This window comes from Oncorhynchus nerka, linkage group LG20 (assembly GCF_034236695.1).
Source record: "Oncorhynchus nerka isolate Pitt River linkage group LG20, Oner_Uvic_2.0, whole genome shotgun sequence".
Taxonomy (NCBI): Eukaryota; Metazoa; Chordata; class Actinopteri; order Salmoniformes; family Salmonidae; genus Oncorhynchus; species Oncorhynchus nerka.
Window position 1 is genome coordinate 10355581 of NC_088415.1, and position 15227 is coordinate 10370807.

The 15227-nt window shown below is 45.4% G+C and overlaps 1 protein-coding gene across 1 annotated transcript in view; it reads right to left on the reverse strand.

Annotated features, from left to right (window-relative positions):
• The window catches only part of LOC115116436 (syntenin-1-like), a 28564-nt gene that overhangs the window by 8581 nt on the left and 4756 nt on the right, over positions 1–15227 (reverse strand). The window contains exons 2-3 of the mRNA XM_029644933.2: positions 11579–11630; positions 6454–6565 (exon numbers count right to left, since the gene is read on the reverse strand). Of these exons, the coding sequence (XP_029500793.2) occupies positions 6454–6565; positions 11579–11629 (163 nt within the window). The 5' untranslated portion in view covers position 11630. The remainder of the gene's footprint in view (positions 1–6453; positions 6566–11578; positions 11631–15227) is intronic.

Sequence of the window (15227 nt, forward strand, 5' to 3'; positions counted from 1 at the left end):
TAAGAAAGAATTTACTAAAATAAACTGAAGTTAAAAAAAATCATAATTAAAGAGCAATAACAGTAACGAGGCTTCATACAGGGGGTACCGGTACAGAGTCAACGTGCAGGGGCACCGGTTAGTCGAGGTAATATGTACATGTAGGTAGAGCTAAAGTGACTATGCATGGGTAACAGAGAAGCAACAGTGTAAAAATTGGGGTGGGGGCAATGCAAATAGTCCAGGTGGCCATTTGATTAGCTGTTCAGGAGTCTTATGGCATGGGGATAGGAGCTGTTTAGAAGCTTTTTGGACTAGTACCGCTTGCCGTGTGGTAGCAGAGAGAACAGTCTATAACTAGGGTGGCTGGAGTCTCAACTTTTTGGGGCCTTCCTCTGACACCGCCTGGTATAGAGGTGCTGGACGGCGGGAAGCTTGCCCCAGAGATGTACTGGGCCGTACGAACTACCCTCTGTAGTACCTTGCGGTCGGAGGCCGAGCAGTTGCCAAACTAGGCGGTGATGAAACCATGCTCTCGATGGTGCAGCAGTATAACTTTTTGAGGATCTGAGGACCCATGCCAAATCTTCTCCTGAAGGGGAATAGGCTTTGTTGTGCCCTCTTCACAATTGTCATGGTGTGTTTGGACCATGAAAGTTTGTTGGACACCAAGGAACTTGAAGCTCTCAACCTGCTCCACTACAGCCCCTTAATGATGGTGTTGGAGTAGTGCTTGGCCATGCAGTCATGGGTGAACAGGGAGCACAGGAGGGGACTGAGCATGCACCTCTGAGGGGCCCCCGTGTTGAAGATCAGCGTGGCAGATGTGTTATTACCTACTCTTACCACCTGGGGGTGCCCCGTCAGGAAGTCCAGGATCCAGTTGCAAAGGGAGGCGTTTAGTCCCTGGGTCCTTAGCTCATCACTAAGCTAAGGACCCTGTAGTTCACGGTCCTCTGTAGCTCAGTTGGTAGAGCACGCACGGTCCTCTGTAGCTCAGTTGGTAGAGCATGGTCCTCTGTAGTTCAGTTACTCAGTACCTTGTTGAAGCACCTTTGGCAGCGAATACAGCCTTGAGTCTTCTTGGGTATGATGCTACAAGCTTGGCACACTTGTATTTTGGGAGTTGCTCACATTCTTCTCTGCAGATCCTCTCAAGCTCTGTCAGGTTGGATGGGGAGCGTTGCTGCACAGCTATTCTCAGGTCTCTCCAGAGATGTTCGATCTGGTTCAAGTCCAGGTTCTGGCTGGAACACTCAAGGACATTCAGAGACTTGTCCCGAAGCCACTTCTCCGTTGTCTTGGCTTTGTGCTTAAGAGTCGTTTCTTCTGCTGGAAGGTGAACCTTTGCACCAGTCGGAGGTCCTGAGCGGTCTGGAGCAGGGTTTTCATCAAAGATCTCTGTACTTTGCTCCATTCATCTTTACCTGGATCCCGACTAGTCTCCCAGTCTCCCTGCCGCTGAACAACATCCCCACAGCATGACGCTGCCGCCACCATGCTTCACTAGTCTACCAGTCTCCCTGCCGCTGAACAACATCCCCACAGCATGATGCTGCTGCCACCATGCTTCACTAGTCTCCCAGTCCATGCCGCTGAACAACATCCCCACAGCATGACGCTGCCGCCCCCATGCTTCACTAGTCTACCAGTCTCCCTGCTGCTGAACAACATCTCCACAGCATGACGCTGCTGCCACCATGCTTCACTAGTCTCCCAGTCCCTGCCGCTGAACAACATCCCCACAGCATGACGCTGCCACCACCATGCTTCACCGTAGGGATGGTGCCAGGTTTCCTCCAGACGTGATGCTTGGTATTCAGGCCAAAGAGTTCAATCTTGGTTTCATCAGACCAGAGAATCTTCTTTCTCATGGTCTGAGAGTACTTTAGGTGCCTTTTGGCAAACTCCAAGCGGGCTGTCATGTGCCTTTTACTGAGGAGTAGCTTCCGCCTGGCAACTCTACCATAAAGGCCTGATTGGTGGAGTGCTGCAGAGATGGTTGTCCTTCTGGAATGTTCTCCCATCTCCAAAGAGGAACTCTGGAGCTCTTTCAAAGTGGCCATTGGGTTCTTAGTCACCTCCCTGACCAAGGCCCTTCTCCCCCGATTGCTCAGTTTGGCAGGGCGGCCAGCTCTAGGAGTCTTGGTGGTTCCAAACTTCTTCCTTTTAAGAATGATGGCGTCCACTGTCCTTGGGGGAGCTTCAATGCTGCAGACATTTTTTGTTGTTCTGTGCCTCGACACAATCTACGGACAACTCCTTCGACCTCATGGCTTGGTTTTTGCTCCGACACGCAACCTTTCCAAATCATGTCTAATCAATTGAATATACCACAGGTGTACCCCAATCAAGTTGTAGAAACATCTAGAATGATCAATGGAAACAGGACGCACCCGAGCTCAATTTCGAGTCTCATAGCAAAGGGTCGGAATACTTACGTAAATAAAATATTTCTGTTTTTTTATTTTTAATAAAAATGTTTTTGCTTTGTCATTATAGATTGAAGAAATAGTTTTTGTGGAAAAATGGAATTGGTCTGAATACTTTCCAAATCCACTGTAAATCCCAAGTCTGTCTTTTACTGTGTCTTTGATATTTCACATGAACGACATTACTAAAGGTGTACGGTCTACGTGGTCGACGTTGCTAAAGGTTTACGGTCGACGTTGCTAAAGGGTTACGGTCGACGTTACTAAAGGGTTACGGTCGACGTTACTAAAGGGTTACGGTCGACATTACTAAAGGGTTACGGTCGACATTACTAAAGGGTTACGGTCGACATTACTAAAGGGTTACGGTCGACATTACTAAAGGTTTACGGTCGACATTACTAAAGGTTTACGGTCGACGACATTACTAAAGGGTTACGGTCGACATTACTAAAGGTTTACGGTCGACGACATTACTAAAGGGTTACGGTCGACGACATTACTAAAGGTTTACGGTCGACATTACTAAAGGTTTACGGTCGACGACATTACTAAAGGGTTACGGTCGACGACATTACTAAAGGTTTACGGTCGACGACATTACTAAAGGTTTACGGTCGACGACATTACTAAAGGTTTACGGTCGACATTACTAAAGGTTTACGGTCGACATTACTAAAGGGTCGACATTACTAAAGGTTTACGGTCGACGTTACTAAAGGTTTATGGTCGACATTACTAAAGGTTTACGGTCGACATTACTAAAGGTTTACGATCGACGTGGACGACTTACCTAAGGGTGAGAGGAGGGGGTGGTGATGTGTAATGACAGACATTACTAAAGGTTTACGGTCGACATTACTAAAGGTTTACGGTTGACATTACTAAAGGTTTACGGTTGACAGTAACATCTGGAAGACGAGGTGCATTATGAACACTGTGGTGTTTTTTTTACAAAACAGAATATAAAAAAGTAAAAAGAAATAAGACCGACTATTGCATCTGTAAATTATGTCATTATGAACTCAAATATATTGATGTGAATGTTGAATTGTATTCATGTGAACTATTTCTGATCGTAAAATGTGAAAAACAATAAATATATGTTTTTAGGAATAAAGTTTGGGTGGAAAGTTAAAGAACGTATACCAAGGCATGTGGGAGATTGACACGATCAGCCAGACAGTCACACAGCACCCCCACAAACATTAAAAGGCATAGGCTATAGGACACTATTTTTGGTTCAAACTAAGGAATACACATGATTGACACAGAACATCCACCCACACGGTCCACAGATGCTGCATGGGAGACGAATTTGCTGTCAGTGATTCAACTAACCACCGCCTACACGCATCATTAGAGGATCTCTTCCTATTGGACAGGAAAATATATATATAAAAGACCAAGCACTGCTCAGTCTACGCATTGGTTTGGTTAACACACATACTCATTTAATAATTTAACTATTGGCCTCTCTTCTCACACACACAACTATCACTCAGCTAATATAGGATATGAACTGACCTTGGCCTGGTGTAATCTGCAATACCATTACCTCTCAGAGTTGCAGTGATCTGTAAACCCCAGGGATTAAATGATGTCTCAGTGTTAGTTTTACTCTTTCATCTAACCTCACCCCTGGCCCCTACGGATCACTGGGGCTGAGCCTGACGACAACACTGGCCCCTACGGATCACCGGGGCTGAGCCTGACGACAACACTGGCCTCTACGGATCACCGGGGCTGAGCCTGACGACCTCACTGGCCTCTACGGATCACCGGGGCCGAGCCTGACGACAACACTGGCCTCTACGGATCACCGGGGCCGAGCCTGACGACAACACTGGCCTCTACGGATCACCGGGGCCGAGCCTGACGACAACACTGGCCTCTACGGATCACCGGGGCCGAGCCTGACGACAACACTGGCCTCTACGGATCACCGGGGCCGAGCCTGACGACAACACTGGCCTCTACGGATCACCGGGCCGAGCCTGACGACAACACTGGCCTCTACGGATCACGGGGCCGAGCCTGACGACAACACTGGCCTCTACGGATCACCGGGGCCGAGCCTGACGACAACACTGGCCTCTACGGATCACCGGGCCGAGCCTGACGACAACACTGGCCTCGGATCACGGATCACCGGGGCCGAGCCTGACGACAACACTGGCCTCTACGGATCACCGGGGCCGAGCCTGACGACAACACTGGCCTCTACGGATCACCGGGGCCGAGCCTGACGACAACACTGGCCTCTACGGATCACCGGGGCCGAGCCTGACGACAACACTGGCCTCCACGGATCACCGGGGCCGAGCCTGACGACAACACTGGCCTCTACGGATCACCGGGGCCGAGCCTGACGACAACACTGGCCTCTACGGATCACCGGGGCCGAGCCTGACGACAACACTGGCCTCTACGGATCACCGGGGCCGAGCCTGACGACAACACTGGCCTCTACGGATCACCGGGGCTGAGCCTGACGACAACACTGGCCTCTACGGATCACCGGGGCTGAGCCTGACGACAACACTGGCCTCTACAGATCACAGCATGGGGACATTTGCCGAGAGGAAGAATTATGAAAATGTAAGAGAGAAGGATTTTTTTTGGGGGGGGGGAATGAAAATATATGAAAGATGAATAACAGAACAGAGATGTGTAATGACAGAACAGAGGAGGTGGCGATGTGTAATGACAGAACAGAGGAGGTGGTGATGTGTAATGACAGAACAGAGGAGGCGGCGATGTGTAATGACAGAACAGAGGAGGCGGCGATGTGTAATGACAGAACAGAGGAGGTGGTGATGTGTAATGACAGAACAGAGGAGGGGGTGATGTGTAATAACAGAACAGAGGTGGTGATGTGAGGGAATGAAGGGAGAGCAATGAGAGGGGATGCAGAGATAAGACATGATTGGAGGAAATGAGGAAGCGGGAGGCAGTGAGAGCTGTGGTTGGGCTGAGGTCCAGTGGTGATGTCATGCAGGGCCATTTCCTTCACCACCTTTCCTGTCTGTCCCCTTCAGGCCTGAGGAAGAAAAACTCCCCTCCCAGCGCTGCTACCAGGCCAGCCGTCTCCATGTCAACCATTAGCTAGCTCCACTGGGAGAAAACCAAAGCCCAGAGCACATCCCATACTGAGAAAGAGAGAATGAGAGAGTGGAAGAGGGGAACAAGTGAAAAAGAGCAGAAAACCACCTTTTTCCCCCTCCCTGTGTGGGCCCTGTCCACCTTCCTTTTATCTGGTAGTCCTCCCTCCCTCTCCCTATTGGAATCCCTGCTCACTGTGGTCTCCCTGCCCATTTCACCCTCCCTGTGTGGGCCCTGTCCCCCTTCCTTTTATCTGGTAGTCCTCCCTCCCTCTCCCTATTGGAATCCCTGCTCACTGTGGTCTCCCTGCCCATTTCCCCCTCACTCAATGAAAGACACAGACTGAGCGGAGACCGATCCACAGAGTAGGAGCTGAGCTAAAGAACATTCAATGAGACCCCATACCCTCCAACTGCCTCTAATCCTCAGTGTGTCTTTATCTCCTCTCAACACCACACTACAGAGCCAAAAGGCCTTTCACCACTAACAACAGCCTGATTCAGAGAAGAGCCCCAAAACAGACACAAAGATGGAAAGGGAAGCCAAGAGACGAAAGGGAGAGTAGAAAGAAAGTGAGAGACCAGGGACTGTGCTCATAAAGTGTCTCAGAGTATAAGTGCTGCTCTAGGATCAGTGTTTCCTTTCAGATCATAATGAATAAGATTACATGGACACGGAAGGACCTGATCCAAAGAGCAGCAATCCTACTCTGAGAGGTTTTGTAAATAGGAACACCCTGGTCTGGAGGAGGGCAAACCAACAGGGAAACTACAGAATATGGTCTGTGATACTCAACGTATCTCTGCGTGCAGTTTGAAGGAAGTTGCACAGTAACTTTAGTGCAATGACTGGAAGACATAACAAAATGATATCCACGTGTTCATACGACACTGTGGAAGTCCAGAGGTATCCCTTTAACATGTGGTATAGGCCTCACCGAAGGCAGTGGAGTCCCCTGATGATGGCATCCCCAGCACAGCAGCCTGCGGCTGGTAGGTCCCCTCAGCGATGGCTGGGGTAACAGTGGTATGGGCAAATTGGGTCTGAGCCTAGGAGAAAGACAGTAAAGATGTTTATTAAGTCGCCACACTGAAACGAAATATATATATTATATATATATTTATTTTTTTCACCTTTATTCAACCAGGTAGGACAAGTTGAGAACAAGTTCTCATTTACAACTGTGACCTGGCCAAGATAAAGCAAAGCAGTGCGACACAAACAACAGAGTTACACATGGGATAAACAAACATGCAGACGATAACACAATTGAAAAATCTATGTCAATTTGATGGGCTTATGTCTGTTAAATTGAATGGTCTTGAATGGTGTGCCCCAAGGCTCTGTACTTGGTCCTCTCTTATTCACTATTTATATAAATGATAGACAAAAATGTCCAAAATACACAACTTGATTTTTATGCTGATGATACTGTTATTTACTGTTGTGCCTCGTCTCTTACAAAAGCTTTCCAGAGCTTGCAAACTGCTTTTTATACTGTTCAACATACCTTGTGTCAATTGAAGCTTATCCTCAATACTGACAAAACTAAACTAATGGTGTTTTCTAATGCAAGAAATAGACCTCTGAACCTTTCACCTATGACTACCTGTCAGGGCAAGGAGATTGAGGTTGTAACATATAAATATCTTGGCATTTTAATTGATGACGGCCTCTCTTTTAAATTGCATATTCAACAACTTACATTGAAATTGAAGCTGAAATTGGGATTTTATTTTAGGAATAAGGCCTGATTTTCTTTTGAAGCCAGAAGGAGGCTAGTATCAGCTACATTTATGCCTTTACTAGACTATGGAGATATTTTATATATGAATGCTTCCGCTCAGTGTTTTAGATCAATTGACACTCTTTACCATGGCACTTTGAGATTTATTTTAAAACTGCAAAACCCTTATGCACCACTGCACTTTGTATACCAGGGTTGGCTGGCCTTCTCTAGTCACTCGTAGGCTCAGTCACTGGTATACTTTTATTTACAAAGCCATTTTGGGTTTACTAACTTTTTATTTGTGCATTTTTAATTTTTATTGTTCAGACATGTGGTGGGTACTCTTCATTCGCTGGACTTTATCCTGCTAACTGTTCCAAATGTCCGAACTGAATTTGGTAAAAGGGCTTTTATGTACTCTGCGCCATCGTCTTGGAACACCTTACAAAATACTTTTAAACTGGAAGAACTTGTCCCGATTGGGGTTTTAAAATCACTGATGAAGGATTTTGAGGCTGATTCCCTGACCTGTCAATGTTTTTAATTTGCTGTTTTATGCTCTTGTGAATTAAATGGTTTTTACTAGACTACTTGTAGTTTTTCATGTTGTCTGTGTCATTTTTTTTGTAATGACTTGGTGCTGCCTATCTTGGCCAGGGCGCGCTTGAAAAAGAGATTTTAATCTCAAATGAGCCCTTCCTGGTTAAATAAAAAAATGTACAGGGTATTGTAAGATTAGATAGGGAAATAAATAGGCCATAGTAGTGAAATAATTACAATTTAGCATTAACACTGGAGTGATAGATGTGCAGATGATGAATGTGCAAGTAGAGATACTGGGAGCAAAAAGAGCAACAACAACAAAAAATAACATGGGGATGAGGTAGTTGGGTGGGCTATTTACAGACGGGCTATGTACAGATGCAGTGATCTGTAAGCTGCTCTGACAGCTGATGCTTATAGTTAGTGGGGGGAGATATAAGTCTCCAGCTTCAGTGATTTTTACAATTCGTTCCAGTCATTGGCAGAGAACTGGAAGTAAAGGTGGCCAAAGGAGGAGTTGGCTTTGAGGATGCCCAGTGAAATATACCTGCTGGGTAGCATGCTACGGGTGGGTGTTGCTATGGTGACCAGTGAGCTGAGATAAGACGGGGCTTTGCCTAGCAAAAACTTATAGATGACCTGGAGCCAGTGGGTTTGGCGACGGATATGTAGCGAGGGCCATCCAACGATAATACAGGTCGCAGTGGTGGGTAGTATATGGGGCTTTGGTGACGAAACGGATGGCACTGTGATAGACTGCATCCAATTATCTGAGTAGAGTGTTGGAGGCTGTTTTGTAAATGACATCACCAAAGTCAAGGATCGGTAAGGATAGTCAGTTTTACAAGGGTATGTTAGGCAGCATGGGTGAAGGAGGCTTTGTTGCAAAATAGGAAGTTGATTCAAGATTTAATTTTGGATTGGAGATGCTTAATATGAGTCTGGAATGAGAGTTAAGAGTCTTACCAGGCACCTAGGTATTTGTCCACATATTCTAAGACAAAACCGTCCAGAGTAGTGATGCTAGCTGGGCGGGTGGGTGCGGGCAGCAATCGGTTGAAGAGCATGCATTTGGTTTTACTAGCATTTAAGAGCAGTTGGTGGCCACGGAAGGAGAGTTGTATGGCATTGAAGCTCGTTTGGAGGTTTGTTAACAGTGTCCAAAGAAGGGCCAGATGTTTACAGAATGGTGTCGTCTGCATAGAGGTGGATCAGAGAATCACCAGCAGCAAGAGCGACATCATTGATATATACAGAGAAAGGAGTCGGCCTGAGAATTTAACCCTGTGGCACCCCCATAGAGACTGCTAGAGGTCCGGACAACAGGCCGTCCGATTTGACACACTGAACTCTGTCTGGGAAGTAGTTGGTGAACCAGGCATGGCAGTCATTTGAGAAGCCAAGGCTTTTGAGTCTGCCGATAAGAATGCGGTGATTGACAGAGTCGAAAGCCTGGGCCAGGTCGATGAAGACGGCAGCACAGTATTGTCTTTTATGGATGCTGGTTATGATATTGTTTAGGACCTTAAGCGTGGCTGAGGTGCACCCATGACCAGCTCAGAAACCAGATTGCATTGTGGAGAAAGTACAGTGGGATTCGAAATGTTCGGTAATCTGTTTGTTAACTTGGCTTTCGAAGACCTTAGAAAGGCAGGATAGGATAGATATAGGTCTGTAACAGTTTGGGTCTAGAGTGTGTCCCCCTTTGAAGAGGGGGATGACCACGGCAGCTTTCCAATCTTTAGGTATCTCAGACGGTACGAAAGAGGTTGAACAGGCTAGTAATAGGTAATAGGGGTTGCAACAACTTCGGAAGAACATTTTAGAAAGACGGGGTCCAGATTGTCTAGCCCAGCTGATTTGTAGAGGTCTTGGGCAAGTTGCTGTGGGGGGTGCAAAGCTGTTGACTGGGGTAGTGGTAGCCAGGTGGAAAGCATGGCCAGCCGTAGAAAGATGCTTCTCCATGGACTTTAGTCTCCCAGAACTTTTTGGAATTAGTGCACAGTCCTAACTCACTGTGTATACAACTCTTACAGTACGAGGGTACCCCCCCCCCCCCCCCACACTGAAACTCAATACAACTCTTACAGTACGAGGGTACCCCCCCCACACTGAAACTCAATACAACTCTTACAGTACGAGGGTACCCCCCCACACTGAAACTCAATACAACTCTTACAGTACGAGGGTACCCCCCCACACTGAAACTCAATACAACTCTTATAGTACGAGGGTACGCCCCCACACTGAAACTCAATACAACCCCCCCCCACACACACACACTGAAACTCAATACAACTCTTACAGTATGATGGTACCCCCAGACTGAAACTCAATACTACAACTCTGACTATGATGGTAACCCTAACCCCCCCTCGATAAAGAACAACATTAAGCTTGCACATGCCAATAAGAACAGACACCTCATTCTTTTTGGAAGGGAAGAATTCATCACACTGTACGATAACATGCAGCTGGACACATATCCATTACAACCTTTATTTGGAAGACATCACTAGACAGAGTAATGGACACTAGAACACCTGCAGCCTAGACAGAGTAACAGACACTAGAACACCTGGAGCCTAGACAGAGTAACAGACACTAGAACACCTGCAGCCTAGACAGAGAAACGGACACTAGAACACCTGCAGCCTAGACAGAGTAACAGACACTAGAACACCTGCAGCCTAGACAGAGTAACAGACACTAGAACACCTGGAGCCTAGACAGAGTAACAGACACTAGAACACCTGGAGCCTAGACAGAGTAACAGACACTAGAACACCTGGAGCCTAGACAGAGTAACAGACACTAGAACACCTGCAGCCTAGACAGAGTAACAGACACTAGAACACCTGGAGCCTAGACAGAGTAACAGACACTAGAACACCTGGAGCCTAGACAGAGTAACAGACACTAGAACACCTGGAGCCTAGACAGAGTAACAGACACTAGAACACCTGGAGCCTAGACAGAGTAACAGACACTAGAACACCTGGAGCCTAGACAGAGTAACAGACACTAGAACACCTGGAGCCTAGACAGAGTAACAGACACTAGAACACCTGGAGCCTAGACAGAGTAACAGACACTAGAACACCTGGAGCCTAGACAGAGTAACAGACACTAGAACACCTGCAGCCTAGACAGAGTAACGGACACTAGAACACCTGCAGCCTAGACAGAGTAACAGACACTAGAACACCTGCAGCCTAGACAGAGTAACAGACACTAGAACACCTGCAGCCTAGACAGAGTAACAGACACTAGAACACCTGGAGCCTAGACAGAGTAACAGACACTAGAACACCTGGAGCCTAGACAGAGTAACAGACACTAGAACACCTGCAGCCTAGACAGAGTAACGGACACTAGAACACCTGGAGCCTAGACAGAGTAACAGACACTGACATTTGGAAAATAAAACGTCACTAAACATTACATTCTAGTCATTTAGCAGACGGTCTTATCCAGAGCAACTTACAGGAGCAATTAGGGTTAAGAGCCTTGCTTAAGGGCACAGACAGATTTTTCACTCTAGTCGGCTCGGGGATTCGAACCAGCAACCTTTTGGTTTCTGGCCCAACGCTCTTAACCGCTAGGCTACCTGCTGCCTAGAGAAAATATAATGGACACTAGAACACTTTGGCTGAAGCTTTGTATTTTTCTTCCTCTCTTTAACAAAGAACAATGTCGATTTTCATTTGGTTTTAGCCACCCGGGAGGTCAGAGTAGCCTACTTTTTAAAAAAAGTCCAGTATTCTGTCCGATACTGGGTTTTCCTTACCTTCATGACCTTGTCCACCTTAAGATCCTCGAGGGATGGATACAGAGACATTCTGTGGGAAGAACACAAAGGAAACTGTCAATGTTGGCATGAGAAGAGTAAATACCACAATACAAAGGAGAGAGAATCTCACCCATAAACTGCTAACCTTTGATGGCAGATCACTAGCTGAGAATAATGTGGCGGAAGACAGGATTAGGGGGGGGGGGGGGGGGGGTTCTGGACCACACAGAGAGAGGGTTGGAGAACAGAGCGGTCTGTCGGTCTGTCTGTCTGTCCATAGACCCGTGCCCATACACAGCTCTGAAAGAGTGACACACATGGCATGGGGACTCCCAGGCCATAAAGCTCATAATGAGATTCCTGTTTTTCAATTGAGGCTTAAGTTTTTCACCACTAATCCACCATGATCCATTTCTGCACTTCCAGACCCCTTCCCATAATCACCCATCCTTTTCTTATTGTGAGACGGTAAAGAGAGAGAAGGGTAGCTAACGGCAACAAAGATGTGATGTAAGCTGAAAAGTGGGTGTGGTCAGAACACCCTATAAAAGACCTAACTAACAAGTCAGAGATACCCTTCTTATCCACATACTGTAGGCTGGGCGAGTTCTAGAACAAACAATGTAGGCTAGAAACTGACTGTAGTAAGTTAAGGTGGTTTTGATAAGAAAAATGTGATAAAGAAGAATGTTCCTACCCTTAAAAATGCCGAAAGCTCATATTTAATGTTATAACCTTTTTTTTTTTTTTAAATGGCCTCATCTGACTACTGCGTGCCTCCATCTTGATAACGTGTCATCAATGACATCACTTGAATGGTTCGTCTGACAAGCAGCCCAGATTAGATTGCATGTTTGTAGCCTCATTGAGAATGTTTGAAATTTTGACAATACAAAAATTATGAAAATAAGTGCCTTTATAGAAGGCTATCCTGTTAATTAAGAGACTAGCCAGGTAAAATGGTATGAACGATAAATTGACAAAAAAAATATATATATATATATACACACCGTGCAAGGTGGGCTAGCTAGCCAACTAGTCCGAAACCACGGCAAGCTCAGCTACCATTGATATTTTGCTAGGTAGCCTAGCGACATTGGCAGCATCATTTTGTAACCGAAGAAGGCTGTTCTGTTCCCACTACTTCATAACTGACTAGTTAAATAAAAGGTAAAAAAAAAAAATCTAAAGACTCACAACTAGCTGCAATTGATTTAATAAAAGTGGACACTGTTAGCAACACTACATGTCTGGAGCGAACTCTTGCAGAACAGACACCTAGCTATCTAGAAGGAGGCTCCCGGTAATTCTATGCTAGCTACCGGCAGTGTTATTGTGGACATCATGCATTCAGCTAGCTTGCTAATGTTGAGTAACAGTTGATATGATGCCACTGTCCATGTGAAAAAACACTAATGTAGCCTACAGCTGAATGAGCTCAAAAACGTTTGCAAGTGGTTTATTTTATAATATTTTTTTACCCCTTTTTTTGTGATAGCCAATTGGTAGTTACTGTCTTGTCCTATCGATGCAATTCCCGTACGGACTCAGGAGAGGCAAAGGTCGAGAGCCATGCGTCCTCTGAAACACGACCCCACCAAGCCGCACTGCTTCTTGACACACTGCTAGCTTAACCCGGAAGCCAGCCACACCAGTGTGTCGGAGGAAACACTGTACAGCTGTCGACCAAAGTCAGCTAGGCGCCGAGGCCACGTCTTTCTATCCTGAGCTAGGCGCCGAGGCCACGTCTTTCTATCCTGAGCTAGGCGCCGAGGCCACATCTTTCTATGCTGAGCTAGGCGCCGAGGCCACATCTTTCTATCCTGAGCTAGGTGCTCGAAAAAATATATATTTTATTATGTTCTAAAAGCATTTTCATAACATCAAGGTTACCGAACCTCGACATGTAAAACAATGTAGGTTGATTTGAGAGTTTCAGTTTGTACTCTAAAGTAACAGTCAAAACATACAGCAGGCAGAATGTGTCATTGTTCACACACAGCAATCCCCCAGGGCACGCCATCAGTTAAAAAACATGTTATGTAAGCCTCAACCTGCAGCCCGTTTGGACTGCTGCCTTGTCCCCAGTCACTGAACGAGCAACACAGTGAAACATAATCTCAAGGAGCTGGGCTTTTGATCTCCGGATGTCTACTATCAAGAAGAAAACATTGACATCAAAGATTTTGTCAAGGAACATAAAATAGTTTCTATCAACTAAAAACAAGAAAGTACATTACATCTATTAACACTGAAACCTATTGAGGAAGCTTGTGGTGGTTTCTACCTGGTACAAGGCCTTCAGGAAGTATTCACACCCCCTAGACTTTTTCCACATTTTGTTATGTTACAGCTTGAATTTAAAATGGATTAAGTTAAGATTTTTTTGGAGTCACTGGCCTACCCACAATACCCCATAATGTCAAAATGGAATTGTGTTTTTTGAGATAAAAAAAAATACAATTATATATGAAATGTCTTGAGTCAATAAGTATTCAGCCCCTTTGTTATGGCGAGCATAAAATGTTTTTATTTTTTATTATTTAACAAGTCATTGCATGGACTGTGTGCAATATTGGTGTTTAACGTGATTTCTGAACGACTACCTCTGTACCCCACACATACGATTATCTGTAAGGTCCCTCAACTGGGCAGTGGTTTTCAAACACAGATTCAACCAGAAAGACTAGGAAGGTTTTCCAATGCCACGCAAAGAAGGGCACCTATTGGTAGATGGATATTTTTTTTAAAGCTGACATATTCATTACACGTTGGATGGTCTATCAATACACCCAGTCACTACAAAGATACAGGCATCCTTTTTAACTCAGTTGCCGGAGAGGAAGGAAATTTCACCGTGAGGGATTTCACCATGAGGCCAATGGTGACTTTAAAACAGTTAGAGTTTAATGGCTGTGATAGGAAAAACATCAACATTGTGGTTACTCCACAAATTACAATACTAACATACAGTTGAAGTCGGAAGTTTTCATACACCTTAGCCAAATACATTTAAACTCAGTTTCACAATACCTGACAGTTAATCCTAATAAAATTCCCTGTCTTCAGTCAGTTAGCTTCACCACTTTATTTTTATTTTATTATTTTTATTTTTTAAAATTTCAATAATAAGAGAGAATAATAATTTATTTTATCACATTCCCAGTGGGTCATAAGTTTATATACACTCAATTAGTATTTGGTAGCATTGCCTTTAAATTGCTTACCTTGGGTCAAACGTTTCAGGTAGCCTTCCACAAGCTTCCCACAATAATTTGGGTGAATTTTAGCCCATTCCTCCTGACAGAGCTGGTGTAGCCGAGTCAGGTTTGTAGGATCCTTGCTCGTTCTGTACACACATTTTCTATAGGATTCATGTCAGCGCTTTGTGATGGCCACTCCAATACCTTGACTGTTGTTGTTCTTAAGCCATTTTGCCACAACTTTGTAAGTATGCTTGGGGTCATTGTCCATTTTGAAAAACCCATTTCCGACCAAGCTTTAACTTCCTGACTGATGTCTTGAGATGTTGCTTCAATATATTCACATAAGTTTCCTTCCTCCTGATGCCTATCTATTTTGTGAAGTGCACCAGTCCCTCCTGCAGCAAGGCACCCCCACAACATGATGCTGCCACCCGTGCTTC